The sequence below is a fragment of the Populus nigra genome, chromosome 4, assembly GCF_951802175.1.
Source record: "Populus nigra chromosome 4, ddPopNigr1.1, whole genome shotgun sequence".
Taxonomy (NCBI): domain Eukaryota; kingdom Viridiplantae; phylum Streptophyta; class Magnoliopsida; order Malpighiales; family Salicaceae; genus Populus; species Populus nigra.
Window position 1 is genome coordinate 3,193,029 of NC_084855.1, and position 23,606 is coordinate 3,216,634.

Sequence of the window (23,606 nt, forward strand, 5' to 3'; positions counted from 1 at the left end):
AATCCTTAACAGGGATTTGATTGGAGAGGGTAAACAAAAAAGTGGAATTGCCAGAAATTTCTAAACCTATGCCCCAACTGCTTATGCTATGGTCTCATCAAGGATTCCCGTCTTAGCATAGTTTATGTACTTAAAGGGTAAATAATGACTCATTCCAAAGAAACCATCGACCCCCTTCTTCCTAGGTAGAGAGAGCTATATTTTAATTTTCCGGAGCCCATTAATTGCTTGATGAGATCGTCTAGCTACAGCACACAAGTTGTTTGCTTGTATATTTACTCACCCACTTATAGATTCGGTCTGTGTGAATGTGTTGACAATATGATAGCTTTTCCGAGCTCAATCACTTACTAATCCAGTCGAGGACATCTCAATCAGAAAAAAAATGACTGATCGGATGGATTTTCCAATATTTTGTCACACAGACGTACATAGGTTCTGTTGAATCGGTCCTATCGAAGAAGACTTTAAGTCCCTTTCGGTAAGCTGTCGAATTTGAAATTCTTTCTTTTAAATTAATTGTGTCATTGGGACAAAAGCTGGACAGACATGCTAAAGAAGTACAGAGGCAAACTTTTCATTCGGTGTGTGAACAGTGGCGAAGCCAGTCAGTCACGAAGAAAAGCCGGGAAATTGCCCCTGATTAAATTTTGTCCTGTATAGATATCAGTACCGTTTACATAATAAAGGTTCAGAATAGTCATTGTATTAATTATTTTGAAACCGTGTCTTTGACACACACTAAGAGCTAAAATAATAAAATATGAAAAATAATTCAATATATATATATATATATATATAGGCAACGGTTAGTTACACATGGCGGATATAATACTTATTTATTTATTTGGGTCTAAAATCAATACATTTAATTTGAGAGGTTTTAATATTCAATATGGTATGTATTATGTTGATTTTTATCATAAAGAACAAAATAAATAACCTTCAATTTCTATGGAAAAGATTTAATTAAGTATATATGTTGTAAGAGATTATATTCAAATATATATAGATCAATTAATATCTCCAACCAGATTTTCACATGAAAAATAACCTTATGCTAACACGTCAAAAGTCAAAACCCTCTTTCCCATCCACAATATAAAAGAAAACTCCATATCCATTTCTAAGAAGAACACAAACCTCAATGAAAATCTTGCCAAGGAAATTAATTAGCTAGCCTTACATGCTACTATTGTTTTGTTTATTCATTCGATTGGATTAGATCGATCTCCAACAAGAGGGAATTGCCCAAATCTTGATAGAAGTAGCAAATTGCCTTTTTTTTTTAAAGTTAACAGATAAGTAACGAAATTAAATGCCATTAATTAATTAAGCATTTGCATTGCTATCGAACAATATAACTAACGTGAATTGAAGGGCTTTTTTCCCTTTCCCGAATAAATCAAAGGGTATTGCCAAGAAACACAAAGGAGACATCTTAAAAACATGATAATGGGCTATCACTGTTGATTGAGTTGCGAAGAAGGAGACACTCGTGATCAATATCAAGTGTACAAGGCATGGCCCGCCACTGACATGCATGCTTACCTCCGCTTATCTTCCCTTCACAGTAGACCTGTACCCCTCCATAATATATAATTATATCCCACAACATATCTCCTCCTTTAATTCTCAAAAGCTTCTATTCTTCACGCATTATTTTTGGTGGTCATTTCCTTAAAGATGGAGGGCGTTGTCCTCATCCTAATCCTTTGCATGTAGAAAGCGTCGTGTTCCTGTCACCTGGAGCGTGTAAATATGCTGTCATCAATGCAGTTTGAAGTTAATGGAGAGAAAACCTAAGTGATTGCCGGAGTAATATTGCTATTTCGAAATCTGATCATGTGCACGAACGACATTGCATGCACTCAGTCTCAGCATTTCTTCGAAGTCTAAATGTGGGTTCTCTATTAATATACATAACGAACATCCACTGATGGCGCCATGATCAAGATCATCAAACCTGGAACCAATTTAAGCACATAAATTGTAATTTGAAACATGTGGGATTGACACTTGATCGATACTTGGATCGATGATTAAAGTTAACATGAAAGGGATAGGGGGCATAAAGATTTGAACAAAAAAAAGATTTACTTTTGTTCATAATAAGATAATAACGGTAGCAAATTAGGGCCAGTGAGGTCCATGAGGGTTGTCTTTTATGCCCACCTTGCATAAACAGCAAAAAAGGGACAGTGAACAAAAAGAAGTTCTTAGCTCAAAACCAAACCCTTCCCAATTCTAATGCAAACACAAACATGTAGTCTCATGTGATCTTCTTGTATAGCTGTCTAGCTAGATAAAGATGGGATATGTTCTCAAGGAAATGATGTTTAGAAACAGTGCCCATAAAACCAAATTCCATGGAGAAATTATTACTATATTCTACATGTGACATAATTTTTCCCCAACAAAATTACAAGGCAGCCACCATCGTCACCTAGTAATTAAGGCCAATCCTCTTGATTACCATATCTAAATTAATCTATCATTCAAGAGAAGGTGGACAAAAGTTAAAAATGAAAGGCAGGATATTGAGAAATTGCTGATAGCAGTCTTAAAGTAAAGAGAGATAATAAGCTGCATGGAAGATGAGGTTGATGATGGCATAAGAAAGGTTCTTGATTTTTCTTCAAAAACCTCCATTAAATTCTTGTGGCAAAGGAGACATGGGGCACCTCGGCCATTTTGAAGGGAATGAATGGAATCACCATTTTACCCTTTCCTTTTTGGGGCTCCCTAGCAATCACCCCACGCTTCAGAGGCAGAAGGCTGAGCGAATCCAAAACCACCGTGGGGCTTCAGCAGCGAGTGGTCTCTCTCGTTGTATTGCTGCTGGTGGAACCCTACACCCCCTGTATAGGTTAGAATTTCCCTCACATTCATGCTAACGTTAACACTCCCATTCGCATTGCTAGCAGCATGGCCATGATGATCCCCACACTCAGGCGCAGTCAGACCCAGAAAGTCTCTTGTCAGGCGATCACTCTTCTGCCACGTGGCAAGGCTGTTAAGGTTGTAACTGGGACCCTGTGAGACGTGACTCACCGAGTCAACATGAACCTGACCCGCTGATCCCAACTCGCCCATGTCCAGCTGGGTCATGTGACTGTGACCCACTGAGGTGTGAGTGGCACCCACACTGGCAGCCTTTTGAAGGAGTGCAGTGGCTGACAAGTGGTGTGATGCTGCTTGTGACGTGGCAGCATTCGACAGGCTTTGGAAGGTTGGGGCTAACAAGCCCTTGTGGCTAGGCATTGTTAGTGGTGGTTCTTGGAGAAGTGAAGCGGGGATTTGAAAATGGCCGGTAGTTTCAGGCTTGATGTGAACTGGGTTTTGGGGGTTATTACTGCAAGGGTTCTGATGGTGAGGTGGGTCCCAAGGAGAAGCGAAGGAGATTTGGTGGTGAGCTGTGGTAGAAAAGAGAGAATGAGGGTGGTGGGTTTGAAGTGGGTTTTGAAGGAGGAGAGCGTGGGCATTTGGATTTTGGGAGATAATTAGCTGGTGAGCTGAGAGTCTTGCACTTTCTTCAGCTAACGCGTCACAAAATGCCCTGTGGGTTATGAAGCTATCCTTCCTGTAGTTTCGACAATGCATGCACATAAAGAGATCATCAGTGAACAGTATCCCAAACCAAAATAATAAATTTAGTTTTGTGATTAACAAATAATTAATGATTAAAATTTGATTTACTAGTGACGATGAGGAGTTCAAATCTTAACACCGTTGATATGTTCATATCATGATTTTCTACATTTGGAAGAAAGATAAGAAAAAAGATACAGTACACTATTAAGAAAAAAAGAAAAGAAAAGAATCCTGAACAGCAAGAGAGAAAGGATATACTTGGTAATAGTTACTTCAATGCATGCTTATCATCTTGATTTATAAAAAAAACGAGAAATGGGATCAAGAAGAAAAGGTAAATGGAGAAGACCGTATTAAGGATTAATAATGTCTCTTTCTTCGCTTGACTTAATCTTAAATTGTTGTATTTCAAAGGGTGAGAGACCACAAGGCCATGCATGCGGATTGGATAGACACATGATTGTCGTAAAGCTAGAGCAAACACTAAAGTAAAACTATCTTTTTTGGTCAAAACTAAAGTGTAGAGAGAGAAAGAGAGATTCATGAGAATTGATTGATGTTTATGGATTATGCATGCAGAAATAGTCATTGACGGTAAAAAGGATCAAAATTTCAAGAAATTGGTGAACAATGATAACATGAAAGGCTTTTGAAAGTCGAGAGCATGCATGTAACAAAGATATGAAATTGAAACCCAAAATCTGCAATGCAGATGAAAGAAGATGAAAGCAAATTAGGGTATCAGATTTTCTTGCAGATTTATCAGTTTTGGTCATGGTGGAAGGTCACAGTACCGTTTCAGTATTTTCTGCAAGTAAATCATGGCATTCTTCAAGGAAAAGAAATCATCACGGGTTTTACTCAACCATGAAAATCCCCCCCAAAAGCAAATTAAGAGCTTTCCTTTCACTTTTTTCTTGGACAAGAACAAATATTCATCATTGTTTTTGAGACTTCAGTCCCCCCCCGTCATAAAGTACCAAAAGAAGCAATCACGGTGAAAAAGCACGTCAAACCCTTCGAGGGAAATGCAATATAGCATTGATCAAACGTTGTTTAATATTATGGATGGCGATGTATATCAAAACAGGTAACAATGGTGCTCCTTCAGAGCCCAGATCCCCAGCCAAGAATATAACAATACAATTATGATTCATGCATTTGAATGCAGGAGACAGGAAAAAAATTACTTAGCTGACTCATCTTGAATTAAGACACAAAACAATATATAAAACAAAAGATTAAGTTGATTGTTCTCCCATAATTCCTTATTAGTGTCTTGTTTGTTGTTTTCAAAATTTGAAATTGGCAGGTTCAGATTTCAGAGGCACTGCTTTCAGTTACTCTTACAATGTTAGCAGTAACAGACACTTGTATTAATGGTGTCCACTTCTAGGATACCTGCCAATGCATATAAGCTCCAGATATATTCCATGCAGAGCTTGCCACTCTTGTATAAAAACAAACCACTGAAACAGAACAGACTGAAACAAAATACAAAGACCATCCTGAAGACATGAGATGAGACTTCCCTCTTCAAAAGAAGATAATTTTTTTTGCTATGAATCCCAATATAGTAAAAAACAGTGCATAACTGTAAAACATCAAAAATTAATAAAGAAGGGAACATTGGGACTCTGAGATGAACAGAAATGTAGAAAGACCAAAAAACTATACTCAATTTGAAACCCCTCAAGATAAAAAGGTTAGGGAAAAAAAAGAGAGAAAAAACTCACCTGGAGAAAAGGGTTCCACAGTCACATCTGTACTCTCTTGTTCCACAGGTTTTAGAGTGAGCCTTCCAATCTGATTGAACAGCATAGATCTTTGAGCATTTTTCACACTTCCACTTCTTCTCCCCATGTTTCCTGCAATAATGTTTCTTGATACCTGTAAGGTCACCCAAAGCCCTTGAAGGATGATGGTGAACACACGTAGGCTCAGGGCAAACATAAGCTTTCTTTTTAGTTTCTTTGCTGTTTCTTTGCTTCAGCTTCCAAGGAAGGTTATGACCCCTCCTATGAAGCTGAAGATTCTGATCCCTCTGAAACCCCTTGTTGCAGATCTCACACACAAATCTATTGGTGGTCAATAAGGTCTTTGGAGATAATGCTATCACTTCAGCGTCTGGGTCTGCAAGACCATATATAATGAAACCGTTGCGTATATATATGGTATTAGCATGTCTAAAATAGTTTAACACGGTATTGAAGAGAGTATAGAGAAAACCTACCTGGGTTTCCTGGTAAGTTTCTCTTCTTCTTGATGGTCCTTTGTTGTTGCTGCTGCTGCTGCAGAGGAGAGATGGTTGAAGCCAGTTGATTTAAGCTACCAAAATCTTGAATTCTTGTGCCAGAAGATACACTAGCTTCTTCAGACAAAGAAGTTGAATTGGACATGGCTGCAGGGAACATGTCTGTGAGGAAGAAAACTCCAACAAAGAAAAACCAAGAAATGATACCCCCCTTTGTTTTGTTTGATATATTTCTTGCTAGCTACTTTTATTTGAAGTAGCTTCTGTTCAAGTGTCCACTTTTCACTCTTGAAGAAACAACAAGATGTAAGAACAAGAGCAGAAATAGAGAATCCCTAGCTTTGGACACAACTAAACTAAACAAAGCTTTATTGATAAACAGGTGGCAGTGAACTATAGACACAGAAAGGCATCATTCATTGGGTAGCAAAACCAAAATCTCGTGAAGAGATGATGATCATGATGGGTTATTCTCCAAGTCGCTATCTAGCCATGGATTGCTTCACTGAGCAAATCTGCAACACAATTCAGATGTATCTCTTTCCAATCTTTCTTTAACAACCTCTCTCTCTCCCTCTCAAAAATCATCAACTAATAAGCTAGATAAGAGAGGGCTCACCATGCAATCAAACATAGAAAGACCGGACAATAAGTTGGTTTTTCCTTAAAAACCTTTCACTGCCCAATAACTCTCTCCTTTCTGTCTATTTATGTCTATATAAAGGAGAGAAGGGAAAAAAAATAGAAATAGAAATAATCAGTATACAGGAGGTGATGATTACAATGGCAGACCAAGGATGGGGCTGGCAAATTAGAAAAAATACGAAAGAAATATATACGAAGAAAAAGATAGAGAGAGAGAGAGAGAGAGAGAGAGAGAGAGAGAAAAGGCTAAAAAAAAAGCAACTGTACGCAGAGGAGAGAGATAAGCAAAGGCCAAGGAAGAAAATCCAGACCCACTTGATTCATAATCAAACGTTGTTCTTTCTTTATTTTTACTCTCTCTTTGCTTATAAGTATTTCTTCAATAATTTTTCTTTTGAAGGATGACGTTGTCACTTTCTGTCTTTTCCTTTGTTCCTGTTATAAAACACCCAAACCCTAAAAGGGCCTTGATTTAAATGGAATGATATATATTAAAAGGATGGATGGCTTAGAAGAATGAGAAGCTTAAAAAGCTTTGAGGATGGTAAAGGCATGCAAGGAGCTAGAGCTATAGATGGATAGGACTTATCTTCTTAACCTTTTCTCTTACCCCACAGCTGCCATCACTGGGTTATTGATTGACTCGCCAAGCTTATAGTACACCTTGTCTAAACCATGCATTAAGTGGATTTGAGGGTTTGATTTACTATATTTCCGATCGAACTATTGCTATGGAATATTATTACTCCATTTTTTCAAGTTTCGTTTTCTTTCAGATACTCTCTTTTATCCCTTTTCATGCCGTTGTAATTCTTAGAGATGACTAGTTTAAGCGAGTTTAAGCTATATAAAAACAGTTTTGGGTCGTCTTACTCAACAATTTAGTTTATGTAATATTTAATTATTTTGTTAATTTGATTTATGAAAATAGTCTTACTCCATTATACTATAAATAAGATGTAATCCAATCTTACATTATTAGAGGAAACTTTCAAGTGTATATATATATATAATCGTTAGATCAAATTTGTGTGTACGATTGAATGGTTCTTGGTAAAAAATTCGAACCCTAATATCCATTTTTATCTTTTAATTAAAATCAATTTTTTTATTTGTTGATTTAGGTTAATTAAACCCGACCACAATAAATACAATACGTGATCTTTCTTGGGTTTTGGCCTAATTTTTTTACCACCCTTGTTTTTTCCTCGAAGGTTAAATTAAGTAATAGCCGTTTAGATAGGTAAAAAGGAAAACGGGCTGAGTTTTAATATATACAATTCGGAGGAGATCAACATTTGATTAGTTTTTTAGAGCAACTAATCAATCTTTAAAGCCTTATGAATATATAGAAAAAACCATATATATATATATATATATATATATATATATATATTACAATCGATCGAGTTTGTGGAATTTTAATTAATCGATTTCTTGTTTTTCATTATTTTGTTGAGGGTTTTTCTCCCTTTATGTCCCTCTTTCTTCTGTAACTATTATTCCCTCGCATCCTAGTATACAGTGAAAGTGCTCAAGGGGAGATTAATTTGGAAGGTCTCTCTCTTCTTCTTCTTTATTTCTTCCCCTTCGAACTTTTTCTTATTCCAAACCCAAATCTAAAGCCATGAAGAAATATAGCATAGATTGACCTTTTTATCCCCTTCATAATACAGTTTTTCCTGAACTTCCACAAACAGAGTGGCCATAAACGTCTTTGTGCGATTAGAGGGATATTCCCCTTCCTTTAGGGGTCATGCGTGGCCTAAACATGGAAGTTCAAGGGCGCGGCAACCATGCAAAATATATCCAGATAACCCTTTAGTCGTGTGAGATACATAGGACCCATCTATAATTTGAACTTTCCGAAAAAATTATACTTCACATATAATATTGCACAGCGTAGCGTTGAGCCGTTAAGCAAATCCTTTGGAATCCTATGTGTTTTCTTTTGATCTACAATTCTTTTTTTTTTTAATCAATTTGGCTTTAGGGTGAGATTCAATTTGCTTTTATCTTTTGGGATAAGATGAGATTTATTCTTCATTGATTCACCTTTAAGCCAAAAAAGCTACAGGGTGATGCAGTCTAGACACAATACATGGCTAAATTACAAAGAAAGCTATAAGAAAATGGCTAGCTAAGCTATAAGATCAAAATAGCTAGCCAGACTTTACATAGACAGACACCATCTTGGACATTTGCAAGAAATAATCCCGGAGACTGAACGAGCGAGGCCGTCACAAGCCATCCATAACAGATATATAATATATTGCAAATTGTTACTAAAATAGCCAGTCATTTGTGGACAATTAAACGTGGAATTAGGTCGAGTCTCTGTACTTACCAAACTCGATCCAGGTCAATTGAAGAATATACGCCTCATATTATTTATATAGTAGCGAATCGGAGGCACTAAAGCTAATTTGTCTTCGAATGCAGAAAATTCTTGCTTTTTTAATTCTGGAATAATTGAATATATATATATATATATATATATATATATATATATATATATAATCCCAGTTGTGTTAGAATTTTCTTGCTCCACGTTGTGGCAACTGATGCTGGAAGGAATCCCAGAATTTAGTGAAACCGTGTCTTCGATAGGAGTAAGGTGGTCAGCTATCTGTTGGTGTGACATTTCTCCTACCATTTCTCAACACAAATCTCAATTCTATCTTTTTGATACTCGTCTAGCTATAAATCTTTCAACATGTAGTGGTAGAATTACTACACTAGATTAGCTGTCACCTACAGCAAGACACAAAAGCCAATTAGCTTTATATATATATTAATTAAGACTTAATTAGATATCTAGAGTTTGAGTTGAACCCAGATTTTCCACGATCAGTAGATATATATATGAGGTATGAAATGATGACCTTTTCAAGAATATAATTTATAATTCACATCAAGTTATGATGCTCATCTAGTTGTAGTCTTTCATGTTACTTCTTGTAAAATATCTCCTAAGAATTTGAGTTTCTTATCCTTTGTGCATGCAGAGAGGCGCATATTGATCAGTGGGAAAGAAGAATAGCCCTTTTGTGGGCCATTCCTTTTCTTCACGGGTTCTTCTATTGCCAGATTCTCTCATGCAGGTTTACCTTTCCTTTCTCCCAAGGGCACAATGAAAGGCATAATTGCATCAGTGCATCAATAATTGGATGTATTGGCAATGTCCTCCCTCAAGATCTTATTATCATTTCCCTCCTGCTTGTCGCCTTGTTGTCAAGAGTACTAACTAGATCACGCACCCATTAATTGTGTATTGAAACAAAAGGCAAAGCTTAGCACCAGAATGCCAGCTTTACCGTGTTTGTGCCCTAAATTTGACTCTTTACATCATCAAAACTGAAGCACAAATATTCACAACCAAGCTCCACCAAACCCTAAACCATGTCAATCCATTAATTAAAGCGTCATTTGCTTTCCTTTTGTATGGTTTCTATTTTCCGTATCTGTTTTCAAATTTTTGTGGGAAAGAAAAACAAAACCAGCAATCGCCATCACAGTTTTTTGAAAACCAATTTGTTTGTTTTTTTTTTACATCAAGAAAAGAAGAAAAGAGACGATGCTAAACATAACAAAAAGCAGCTTTGGCGTATTTATAGAGCTTGCCAATTCAAGGTCTGGGCCGGGGTCAAGAAGGGCACCATTTTAGCCACCTATATGGGTCAAATAGCCTAGGCACCATGCAAAATATTGATGTCATTAAATTCGAGGAGACTTGAAGCTGCAAATTAAGCAAGATGCATGTCTCAACAGCTAGTCAACAACCCTACTCTAAAATCTCATTTAATCGATAGAAACTCTCCTCCCTTGAGCCCTGCCTGCAAACCATTACGTCTCCGGATGTTCTATCATGCATGTGACTCAACTCTTCAACCTCGTATCTCTTAATTACTTAATTCCATGATTAAAAAAAACCCTTTAATTCACAGTCAAACTTTCATCATAAACGAGGACATAAATCTTAATGCACAATTGTTTGTTCTTATCAAAGATTTAAGGGTGATAAGCAATTTACAGACAGAATCAGGAAACCCCCAAGTCATTACATTATCCCCCCCCCCCCCCCGGATTTATTGAAAGGTCGGTCAAGGTTTCGAAAAACACAACAAGCACTAACCCTCTCCAATTCCGAAAATTCGAAAATGAAAAAAAAATAATCTTACAATTTGAAAACAAAGAGGTGTTTATTTTTGAGCCATTGCTGAATATTTTCCAAGTAAAAATCAAATTCAAGGGTTATTAACTCGTCTTCGAAAGCTGGCACCACCATATACGTGTGTGTGTGTGTGTATTTGTGCGTGCGTGCGTGCTGGATTTTCTGATTCATGGGGCTTTATGAGAATCTGAGGCCTAAACCCATAGACGGCCCAAGCTAAGAGCAACAGGGAGGGACCAGGAAAGAGTACAATGTGGCCGGAGACCCCACTCTAAGGACACATGATGACCTCACGAGAAAGGTATTAAGTCACGAGAGTTTTAGCTTGGACCCAATCTCCGCCTCGATACACGTGTCAGACTCACGTGCTTCCAAGACACTGTCAGATCATCATCAGCGGGTCCTGCACCTCTCAAGTCGGCAAAATCCTTTTAATTTTCTACTCTCTTCCAAAAAAAACCTGTCTGGTAGGATTGTGCCGGTGCTTGTTATCTTTTATTAATATTTATTTTTTAAAAAATAATTTTTATTTGAAAATATTAACACATTAAAATAATTTTTTTATTTTAAAATATTATTTTTAATATTGAAATATTAAAAAAATAAATTAATTTTAAATAAAAAAATTAAATTTTCATAAAACATAAAAATTTGAAATACAATCCTAAACCGCATCTAAAGTAAGTGCCAGCAACAATTGACTTTGAAATATTGGCTATATTGATCTCATGGCCATTGACAAGGTGTTCGATTTTTGGTGTCTTCCATTCCTTGAGATTTCGAGATTTTGGTTCAGAGGTTCAAACTAAGAAAAAAAAGGGAAAACCTTAAAATCAAAATCAGAAGAGAACTGTCTCTCTATTATGTAATTCAGAATATATTCAGCCTCTGGTTGGTAAAAAAGAAGAAGCTTTACAGTGACTTCAAATTAAACATTCTGACTAAAAATAAGATTTACATCATATGCATGGGACATAAGTATCAACAAGAAAAATCAAAGTCTTGTCATCAAGATTAGAAACTCATCTCCACGAGAGAAGAGGATCACGATGCCGTGTCATTTTATGTACTCGAGAAGGGAAATTTATGAGCACAAGCAGAAAAAATCATGTTGATTTTTCAACTTTGGATTGCTCTTAGAAGCATTATTTATTCGATTTTTCACGTTCTGGACTTTTATTATTATTACTATTCAGTAGGAAAACATTTTCCAAGTTCTTGAGCTGAGAGAGTAGACTTCGAAGATTTTTTACTTGGAACAGAATAGTGGGTCTATGATCCGTGATTCTAAAGATTTCCTCCTCCTCAATTCTGGGTCAATGCAGCTATAAGAAGGCAGAGACCACATAAAATCTAAATTATTCACTATGATTTTTTTTTTTATTATTATTAATATGAATGTCTGGACTAGCTTACGTGTACCTCAATTAATCACACGGGTCTTGAAGTTAATAATCATGTAAGCCTCTAGTGGTCATCATATTAGTAACCACATGACTCAAATTTAAGACCATGATAGAAGCAAACTTCTTGATCCCAAATTTTTATCACTAAATAACTTTTTTTTTTTTCATAGGTGGATATACTTCTAGATGTAATCTAATTAGATGATTATTTTTAAAAGTTAAATTACAATAGAAAACCTATTAAGTCAAGATCCGAGCGATCATATTCTTGTATATGAATCCATACTTGCATATGAATCCTAGCGATCATATACTTATATATAAATTAAAAAAAAATACAAGTAGATCATATACTTATATATGAATTAAAAAAATACAAACAGTAAAATTCAATTATAATTAATGTCTCACTTGCTATTTGGTTTGACTGAGTTATATTAATTCTTGCGGGTCACGGATGAGAAAAATGAGGAGATGCTCAAGAGAGTGGGACCACGAAACCAGAGAATGGTATCCTAATGATTTGGCATTTTTGGCTCTTTTCGGCTACTTGTCTCCTCACTCGGTTGGTATTCTTTGCTATTTTAAGTCGGCTTGAAAATACTGGATTGATAGTCAGCATAGGATGTCCAAATTCACGACTAAAATTGCAGGCAGTATTTTTTCTCTAAACTCTTCCAGTGCTAAGGAATTTCATGGAAATTGCTGTGGTGTACAGGAGAGTAGAAGTTAGAAGAACCCTTCCTTGTCATGTTATCTAATTTTCAACTGAACAGGAGTCCAAAAAAGAAAGACTCACAATTTCATCATTCTGAATTTTTTATGCTGGCGCATGAAAATAGCATTATCAACATGCACAAAAGCAGCTGCTTCGACCACTCTTGACCTAACAATTTGATCAAGTAGATATTTCATAACCATCCAGGGAAGAAAAAAGAGATTCAACGTTAGTATTTACAAAGTTCTACAGGGCAATGGCCTATAAAATATTACCTCTTGAAGAAGAGACCAACACTCGGGTTGATATTGGTACTTCCCTACCTGCCGACAGAATTCTTGAAGAATTAAAAGTTCCTGTTTCTGCCCCAGAATATTTGCCGTGTCTGATCCTGAAAGTTAATTAATTATTACTAGACCACACAAAATGTCATTCTTTATGCATTTTTCATGGGAATCAGATGAAGACAAGCAACGATAAATCATAAAAGGATGCCGAACAAGCTGCAACAGGGTGAGAAGTGATGACTGATGAGACCTACAAAAACACATTGGATAGGGGATACAAGAGGGAGTTACACTCTCATTAACTCCCCTTGACCTGTTCAGTCCTCTAAAAGGCACACCTAAAATGCACACAAGACTATAGGGTTGCAGCTAAAAAAAACAGAAAGATGATAGGATGCATTTATTGGATGTACAATTTTGATTGATTATGGTGGCTAGTCTGATAAAAAAATTTGTGGCACCACACCCTAGGGATTGAAGCACATTATGGAACAACTTTGGTGTTACTAACAAACACGATCTGTAAGGAAAAGCAGCAGCTTTTCCTACAACTCACCAAGTTCTCTCACCGAAGTTGGTGCCAGGGGACTCTGAATCATCATCCTTTCAGGTATATGCTTTGGAAGTTCCAAGCAGACTGGAAAAGTCTTCAGAATTCTGCGTGTAAAACATAACTTGTGTTCTTTAACTAAAGCTTTTAAGCCAAGTATTGGCCAGCCATCAAGTTGATTAGGGGGACAGCATATTGTGATCACGCAATAACATCAAATGCTACAGCAAAGATAAAAGCATAGCAATTTTAGATTCTTTGTTTCATTTCTTTGGATGCTTCTGCATTAAATCAGTGAGGACAAACTTGAAACTATTTAATTTGTCACAAGACAACAGAGAAATCTAAATGAACATTGCTTCCTAAAATGTCATCTAAAAGTTCAAGAACCTTGTCCATTTAAATCAGACACAAAATCCAATGAATGCTTTCAATGCAGCAAAACTGTTAATTGCTATGCAGTCTCCCCATGCACTGAACTCACCAATAGAAACCAAACCAAGCCCCTATTTGGGAGATGGACTACGCATAAAAAATAAGATCATTAATCAGACACAGTCTCATTGAAAAGGGTCCAAAAGGGTAGAATTTGAAGGCAAATCCTCCTAGCATTTTAGGAAGATAATTTTGAAGTCTTTCGATGAATGACTGCTCTCAAGTTTTCCAACTTGCATCCATGAGATGGTTGCAACTTGCAACTTGCTAGACCAAAGCTTTCATCAAAGATTTATGCGTGTGACATACAAGTGGAGGAAGACAGTTCACAAGATAATCAGCCAGATGTGGAAAAGGTGAGATGATTGGCCTAGGCCTGTGCAGTGTCTAACAATTGCGATACATATACTTTGATTGCCAAGTGCTTTAGTCCACTCTTCTATTACAGATGAGTCCATGACTCCATATTGAGCAATATCCTCTTCAAATCCCGTCTTTTTAGTAGCAACTCCAATACGAAACAGTCACTTAGCTGGGTATCTCATGCTAGATCACTTAAGTTACATTACATTCCACATATTCGTAGTGCAGCAAAATTCTTATATTTCTATGAAATACAGTGTTCTAATTTTTGCCAGCCAAAAACTAGAATCGTTAAGGATATTGTTAGAGTATGAAATATATTTTTGATAGGCTACCCTAAGAAATATATTATGAAAATAAGTACCCAAACATACATTCATGTTAGGATAGTGAAATTTCATTAAGATATTGTTTCAATTAGTATGGATATCCAGGTGTGTCCTGTAAATCATAATAATCAGACAGAATATGGAGTTTCTATTTATGCATCCCATGTTTGATTGATTATACTTTGAAATTTGAACTTATCCGGGCCCGAAGTCATTTCAAATTTCTAAAGCCTTTATCATGAGACCAATTAATTGAATTGAAGAATGTACAGCTAAACAAAGTTCTCCACTAACAACTTCTTTCGGATATGTTGATGTCTCATCCTGAGAAATGGACCAAATTATCCTTTTAAAGCGTCTGCTGCATTTTGTCCACCGTATGTCAACCCCTAAGATTCTGAGCTCAAGTTACACGACAAGCGCAACACAACCAACAAGCCCGTCATATCGATAAGATTACCATCATTAAAGCTTCACCTTTAATTTATGAAGCCAACAATTATGTTAGAAAATAGGCTGTTGTGCTTGGAACACGTCTAAGAGGACAGCTAGACACCCGGCGATTACTATGTTTTGACATTTTTAATCAGTGAGAAGCCTGAAGATGACGATCACTTGTGGTGGTTTACATTTAAGCATATGGCAGAACTAGGAAATCCTTCTCTTTTTTCTCCGAAAACTGATTAAGAGCCACATTCAAACTTTTAGAGACACTATACTGTTGAGAGTAGAGTTGGTCTAAATAACGTAGAAATTTCTTGAATCTAAGGTTAATTGATCGTGGCAGCTACTCACATAAAGGTCATATGTCACACCCTCTTGTAATTGAAGCACATGGAGCACCTACCATAAAAAAGACATCTCTCACCTATGGGACAAGCAATATGGCAAGTAGAACTTGTAATATTTAAGCAACATGACTAATTTTCGGACTGTAACTTACCAAGTCCTCTCAGCATAGTTGGAGGGGACGAAACGTTGTATCATCTTCCAATTCAGGTATATGCTTACAAGAGGTCCAAAGTAGACTGGTGAAAACCTCAAATTTCTGCTAGTCCAACATAAACAAGAAAAAAACAGAGTAAGGCAATCTGGAGACCAGATAAATAAAGAAACATAAGTCTTAAACCAAAGGATTTATGATTGGACTTTGCCTGCTGTTAAGTGAAATGGATGCATAACGACTTGTTTTCACATTCCATCATATCATAACGCTCAAGCTTAGATATAAAAGCTCTAAGTTTAGATCAACCTTTTGCATCTTTGGACATTTCTGGATTCATTATCAAACCGGTGAGGGCAGCATTTGAGACTATTTTTACTCTCATAGGGTAACAAAACCTAACCAACACCGGTTGTTACAATAATATAAAAAAAGTTTCATATAATCTAATGACTGTTTCCATGGAGCAAGCACCATTATTTGCCTATGCAATTCACAAATACAGGTGATCAATTTAAACAAAGTTAAGATTCTAAAAGGAACGCGAATCAAATTCCAGGGGCATGTAGATAGTACGCAAGTTTTTGTGCATGTACTCTGGAAAATTTAAATAAATTAAGTCTCAGTCCAAACTAGTTGGAGTTGACTACATTACTCTGCCTCCTCCAATGGATTCTGTCAAGGGCTAGACTTTCTGCAAGTTAATGTGATAATATTGCTATCACTGCACCCTCCATAATTTTAATTACCCCCTCCCACTGCCTCAAATTTCTCAATTTGATGACTCTTCTCCACCAGTGCATCCGTTGGTCAACTTTAAGTATGATTAAAACATCTCAAGCGATCTTCTTATCTTGTCCTTAATGGTGCCACTGGCTCTACTGCTGAGGTACTCATTTATTGACACGGTCTTTGTTGATGGTGAGTAAAAGACTTCTCCATATGAGACGCTGCAACAAAGCATTTCCAAGAGGAAAATGGAAATTTACATTTGTGAACATAAACGTGTGTATGCACGCGCATGCATGATAGAGAGAGTCCAGCAACTAACTAGAAAGCCAGCCAGTCGTGACAAAAATGATATGATTCAACCTAGGGTCAGTAGCCATCAATTTGGACAGCCTAATACGTGCTGGGAATGCCAACTGGCGTTATTTCCCTAGACTGTTTTATTGGCTCTCCTAGTTGGTGATGTGTCCATGTCAGGCAACGACAATCTTCGTGCAAGATTAGTGCCTAACAATAAATAGTTACTTCATGAGTTATCTTGCTCCTAATTTTAATGACTTTGAAGTCCACTTGTCCCATAAATTTTTATATATTAAGCAGGGTATTATATTTTTATATATATCATTTCTTTGAGTATACATCAAAATACATTATTATTCTGGACATGGAAGCTAAATATGTAACTGATGTTTTGATTCGATTCACACAATCAGATTAGGTTTCTGATTTAATATTTTATAATGTGCAATTTTACTCTAACAAGTATAACTCTCAATTCAACTGTTGAATGACTGTTGAATAGGGTTAAAATTTTACCAAAAATTTCCAGAGATCTTGTTTTATATTGAGTTGAAGATTTCAGTTCAACCAAAATTAAAAAGTGTATCGTGATAAAGACAAAAAATTGTTGTACAGATTTTGCTATTTGTTTCCTTATGATTTGTGGACTTTTTATTTACCAAAGATTCATTTTCTACAATAACAATATAGGTGACAACAATTAGGATTATTTTTTAAAGGGTTTTCATGTTAGCAACTTGTGTATCTTTTTATTTTGTAGATTTTCTCATTGGCAAAGTTTCTTCATCATTTGAGGATATTAAAGGCAATTTTTTTTTAATATACAGTTTTACACTAACAAATATATTTTTTTATTTAACTGTTGGATCGAGCTAAATTTTTTCCAGATGATTCTAAAGACCTTGTTTTATATAGGGTTAAAATTTCATAGTGATTGAATATCATGAAGGCCTTGTAATAAGATTCAAAAGATATTGCGAGGGATTTGTATTAGTTTCCTATTTGATTTAGAATTATTCTTTTATTTTATTTAGAATTATTTTATTATTTTTCCAGTATTATTTAGGATTTTTTCACCTATGGTAAAAAAGGTTATTTAGATTTTTTTTTTGTGACAGACTTTGATTTCAGCAATTATTATTGTGTGAGTTTTTTTCTCATACTTTTTGGTTCTTCATTAAACTACTCTGATTTATCGAAGACTTAACCAAGTTTCGTGATGTCTTTAATACTTCTCATTCACGATTCTCTATAATCATTAGGTGAGGATTCAATTATTTATAGTTTTAATACATGTTATCATTGTGTCAAACTCAATTCCAAACTTGATCTTAGCTTTCTTGGAAAGAGTCAATTTAACTGTGGATTTGTGGATCTTCATATCCACAGGGTTCGCATCAGTTGGTATCATAACAAGACTTTAAATCAGGTTATATCCCTTTTATCTTCAAGTTTTCGCATACTCCATTATTATCGAATTTTTTATATTTTCTAAAAACTAGTCGCGGCATCAGTTAAAAAAAAGATATTATTTGGGATCTTAATTAAATAAAGTCTTATAAAAACAAACAGAGAAAATCATAAAAAAACAAATTTGGGTTTGCCACAAATCTTGATTCAAAAAACATATAAAGAATTCGATCACTTTTGCTGTAAATATATATATATATATATATATATATATATATATATATATAAAAAAAATCTTGATTCTTGAGGTTTCTTAGAGATAAATCTTGATTTGGAAAGTTTCAGATTTACTTGGTTGGGTTTTCTTAAAATTTTCAAAATAAATAAATAAATAAATAAATAATAACATGTAGTTTTTGCATCATTTTTTTTTGTTTCGGCCACACACACACACACACTTAGTTGGGTTATTTGAGTCTTATTTCATTAATCCTTTTATTTTCATAATTTGTTTTCATGTCTTTGTATTGTTCATATTTTGCTCAAATTCATTTTGTTATTCGCGATTTTGTATTGATAATTTTCAATTTTTATTACTTCTTGAGTCTTTATATTATTTTGAATTGCGCTATTTAAGTGATTAATTTTTCTAATTTGTTGTGAATTAGTTCCTTAAATAATTGAAATTTTTTAGATTAAGTGGTAAAAGACGAAAGGTGAGCATATTATAATGAAAAGCTGAAAATTTATGTGAAACACGAGAGTAATGACATCTATTAAGTGTAAACAAGTGAGGAAGTGTATGGGGATGTATTTTCTTACTATTAACATGATTTTTAGATCTTAACAATGTTTTTCAAATGTGATACATCCCAGCTGAAAGAGAGAAAATCAAGCTTTTATATTACAAGCCATGAAACAAATTTAAATGATGAATATGAGATTTGATGAATGGTTTTAATAGAAAATAAAAGAGATGCTAAATTGCAAAAGGTATAATCTTAAAGGGTTCTTAATGTTAGAAAGCAAGAGAAACTAAGGTTCCAAACTCCAAAGATTGATGGTGAAAGAGCTTCTATGAACTTAGTAAATGAGTGCAAGGAAATTACAATGTTATTGCAGAAACAAGAAAACTAATTGATGATTGCGAAGCTTTAAATCAGCATCGATAAGATACAAACGAGAGAGAGAATTTGCTTGTTGAAAGGATGCAAAAAAAGAGAGAAGCTATTATATTTATACAGTGTCATTGGAGGCAAAAATTGACAAAAATAGAGCTCTAAATGCTTAAACAAAAGGCTAATGAAGTGGGTGCTACTGTTGCTCTAGATCTTACCATAGTTTCTATTGGTGATTCGAGGACAAGTCCTTTTGAAAAGAGGAGGAATGATACAATCCATGTAAGGGTTGGACAATCCGATTCGGTTTTTGGCTTAATATTTCATAATATGTAGTTTTATTCTAACCGGATCGGACTGAAATTTTATCAGAAGTTTCCAGATATTTTTGTTTATATTGGCTTAAAGTTTCAGATCAATCAAAATTCAAAAAGACATCGCGATACAGGCCAAAAGTTGTACGAGTTTTGCTATTTATTTCCTTATGATTTGTGTTCTTATTTAAGAAGGATTCATTTTCTATAAGGACAATATAAGTGACAGCAGTTGAGATTATTTTGGCAAGGATTTCCAAGTCAGCAACTTGTGTATCCATTTTTTTTTTCTAGATTTTCTAGTTGGCAAAGTTTCTCTATCATTCAAGAACAATAAAGGCGATTTTGGGTTTATATTTTCTAATACATCATTTTATGCTGGCAAATATGTTTTCCTATTCAACCATTGGATTAAGCTGAAACTATTCTAGATAATTCTAAAGGTGTTGTTTTATATAGGGTTAAATTTCATTGTGATTGAAATCGGGAAGGCCTTGTGATAAGATCTAAAAGCTACCGAGTGGGATTTATATTAGTTTCCTATTTGATTTAAGATTATTTTTTCTATTTTATTTAGAATTCTTTTATTGTTTTTCCAACATTCTTTAGGATGTTTTTACCTTATTATAAATATGGTTATTTAACTTGTATTTAGGTTTATTTTCGGGGAAACAAACTTTAATTTCAACAATTATTATATTGTGTGTGAGGTTTTGCTAATACTTTAATTTCCAACATTAAACCAGTGTTGTCAAAGGTGAAAGGTCCTAAAAGATACCAAGCCTGTAAAATGTCCAAGGCGCTAGGTGCACGCCTAGGTGCTCTTCTAAATGAACCAAGGAAATATGCATAGATATATTATATTATATAAATCCAAAATATATCTTCCCAGTTAAGATTAAATCATTAGAAAATCAAAAGAAAACATAAAATATTTTTCACATTGAAAACAAAATAAGATAATTTAAAGTAGTAAGTAGTCAAATAGATTAAAAATTAAACTTAAATATCATCATCATTATTCATTAATCTTCAAAAACATCATCATCCATGCTTTCATGTTCTATACTTGTATTGTTGTTCTCTGACTCTATTTAACGCAAAGTAAGGTTGATTTTTCTCTCCAAGTATCCTTCTTTGACATGTCTTCCACTGTGATGATTTTTTTACCCTAATATTTGATTTTTACAAAAATACCCCCAAGTTGTTTCTTTGGATAAATTAAAAAATAAACAAATAGGTCAAAACATAAATCAATTTAAAAGAAAAATCCAACAAAAAAGGAAGTATTTCAATCAGGCGCTTGTTTTAACATCTGGCGCCCACTCACGAGATGCTCGCCTAAATAGTGCTTCATTGAAATTCATTGCCAGAGGCTAATAAAGGAGTTGTGGCCTCGCCTCGCCTCGCCTCGCTCGAAGTGCCTAGGCAAGCGCCTCTTGACAACACTGCATTAAATGACTAACTTATTGAAGAATGAATCAAGTTTCATGGCGTCATCATACTTCTTGTTCGCAATTCTTTTAATTGTAGGGTAGGAGTTCAGTTACTTATAGTCTTGGTGTTTTTTGGTATAGATTGTCATTGTATTAAGCTCAATTTTAAACTTGATTTTAGTTTTCTTGAAAAGAATCAATTTTACAGTGAGTTTTTTAATTTTTATATCAACATAGTTCATGTAATGTTGTTTGTTAGTGTATATCAGTGCAAGTGTGCCACCATGCGTTTATAAGAAAATATGATAGTTAAAAATTAGTGTTTTTTACTGTATAGTGACTTTGACAGTCTACGTTTTGAAACTTAGATTTTTAACAAGTCATTCAATTACATCGTTTCTACTTCTTAAGCTAATTCTTATAGACAACAGAAGATGGAGGGGTTCAATTTGTCACTTCTTCCCAAACAACTACTTCTTTATGTTGATGTCTTATCATAAAAAAAGAGAACCGAAGTATTCTTTCATGCATCTGATACTTAGTATTCATTATAATGTCACCCACAAAGTTTTTGCAAACTCAACAAACACGAAAAATGTAACACAATCAACCAATACCAAGACCTATCTTACTGATAAGAGGAGGATCATTTTATTAACTTCAAGACCTATCTTTACGTTGCACATTGTCACCTAGACAAAAATATAAAAGGTAATAGCACACAGTCATGAGAGTTTTTCAAACCTTTTCCATGTAAATGATAAGTAATTTCTGCTTGCTATTTTATCACAGGATGACCATCTAGATATTAAAATTGACAGCCATTTTATCTCTATATTACTTTTTGAGACAGGTGTGCTCCTCCCTTGTCAAAGATTAAAAAAGGGATTTTCTCACTTCAAGACAGCACTCAATGATTGCAAGGGAAAAAGAATATATTACCCTTTCACCGCAAAGCGTCCTCTTGGAGGTCCTCCAACAAAGGATTCATGCTTTCGATGGAATTTCTTCGGTGTACACCTCACATACCACGAAGACAGAGACAAAGAAACTCTTTGTCTGCTTTTCTAGAAGTAAACATCATATGGTCACGATCTGAACAAATATGTGATAATGAAGCATGTCATAAGCTAAACAATCAATCGATAAATTAAGATAATGTTTCAGCATTTCCAGTGTGGATAATTTGCACCTCCCATTTTCACATTTCTCACAGTAATATTATAAACTTTGAAGAAAAATTTCGTTTAATTGCCTATAAATGCTTGGAAAAATCTCCCATTTCCTAAAGATTACAGCAACACAATCACGATAAACCTAGCCAGTAATGGAGAATAATCCCAAACAATGATCAAGTAATTAACAATGGGTAATCAAAGATTAATTAATCATGCTAGTCAAGTAAAAGAACAGAATTCTTACCGTTGTTGCAATTTATGAAATCTTGGTAGTATCAGCCAGTTTCTGCAGAAAATTGAAATTTCTGCAGCGTCTGTGTATGGGCGGAGTAGAGTAGCACATCAGTATTTTTAACTGGACTGGACTGGACTAGACTGGAGCACTTTCAAATACAGACCTAAACTCCGACTCCCTGGAACCTACCCTATTAGCCCAGCCCACAAACAGTAGCCGGGTCTATTCACAATAGCTTTGGAAGGTGCTTTTTTAGCAAGAAACGCCACTCAACCTGTATTTTTAAAAAATTTAATTTTTTTATTAAAAATTAATTTTTATATATATTTTATATCGTTTCAATATGTTAATATTAAAAATAATTTTAAAATTTTTTAAAAAATATCATTTTAATACATTTTAAAATAAAAAATACTTTAAAAATAACCATAATTATACTTCAAAATAAACTCTTAAAAATTATTTGCAAGTTGATAAAGTTAATTTTTCTTCTCACGATTGCTCATTATTAACAAAACATTAGTTAATTAATAAAATATTAAAAGAGGTACACCTTGGAAAACACTATTTATATTAATAGTGTTTTTTTTTAATTTTTTTATCAATTTAAAATTTATCCTAATATTTAAATTTTTATAGATTAAATTTTATAATTTATTTTGATGTATTTTTTATAATTTTATTAAAGTCTCAGGTCAGATAATTTGGTTTAGTCAGCTTTTTATTTTATTTTTAATTGATATTTTTTTTAATTTTATTATTCAACTTAATAATCAGTGTATTTTTTTATAGGAGATATCATAGTACAATGAATGATAAATAACATACTTTATATTTAACAAAACATGTACAATGAATATGATAATCTTTTAAAAAAATAATCCTGGACTATCAATTAAACAAAGTTTTTTTTTTTCAATTAGGGTGTACAAATAAAGTATTACTATGTTATTATTATAAAATATTTGTTTTTATTTTTTTATTGGAGTGTAACCATAAAATAAAAACTTTAGTTTTCTTAATGTTTCATCCATAATCTTAAAATAGATGGTAAATATTTGAGAGAAATTGTTATTTTTTATTATTTTCAATGTATAATATTTTTTTTGTTGTGCAATTCATTTTATTATACTACAAAAATAGAGGTTTTTAAAATTCTAAAATCTCCACCCCTTTTTTTTCTTGAAT

General features: G+C 34.2%; 1 protein-coding gene and 1 long non-coding RNA gene across 13 annotated transcripts; both read right to left on the reverse strand.

Moving 5' to 3' along the window:
- Positions 1-2,355: 2,355 nt before the first annotated feature.
- Positions 2,356-6,753, reverse strand: LOC133692340 (protein indeterminate-domain 12-like). The gene is made up of 3 exons (XM_062113209.1): positions 5,828-6,753; positions 5,331-5,727; positions 2,356-3,583 (listed from the first exon to the last, which is right to left on the reverse strand). Exons 1-3 carry the CDS (start codon positions 6,006-6,008, stop codon positions 2,746-2,748), a joined length of 1,416 nt encoding a protein of 471 aa, XP_061969193.1. The 5' UTR covers positions 6,009-6,753; the 3' UTR covers positions 2,356-2,745.
- A 5,645-nt stretch (positions 6,754-12,398) lies between these two features.
- On the reverse strand, positions 12,399-22,538 carry LOC133691457 (uncharacterized). 12 transcript variants are annotated; one of them, XR_009841686.1, is made up of 7 exons: positions 22,428-22,538; positions 21,948-22,100; positions 16,354-16,648; positions 15,699-15,803; positions 13,635-13,735; positions 13,067-13,182; positions 12,399-12,778 (listed from the first exon to the last, which is right to left on the reverse strand). It is a non-coding gene; the product is annotated as an uncharacterized LOC133691457 (long non-coding RNA). The 12 variants fall into 12 exon arrangements; XR_009841679.1 differs by having other exon boundaries at positions 12,399-12,959; XR_009841684.1 differs by adding an exon at positions 15,551-15,598 and having other exon boundaries at positions 12,399-13,182.
- Positions 22,539-23,606: the final 1,068 nt, after the last annotated feature.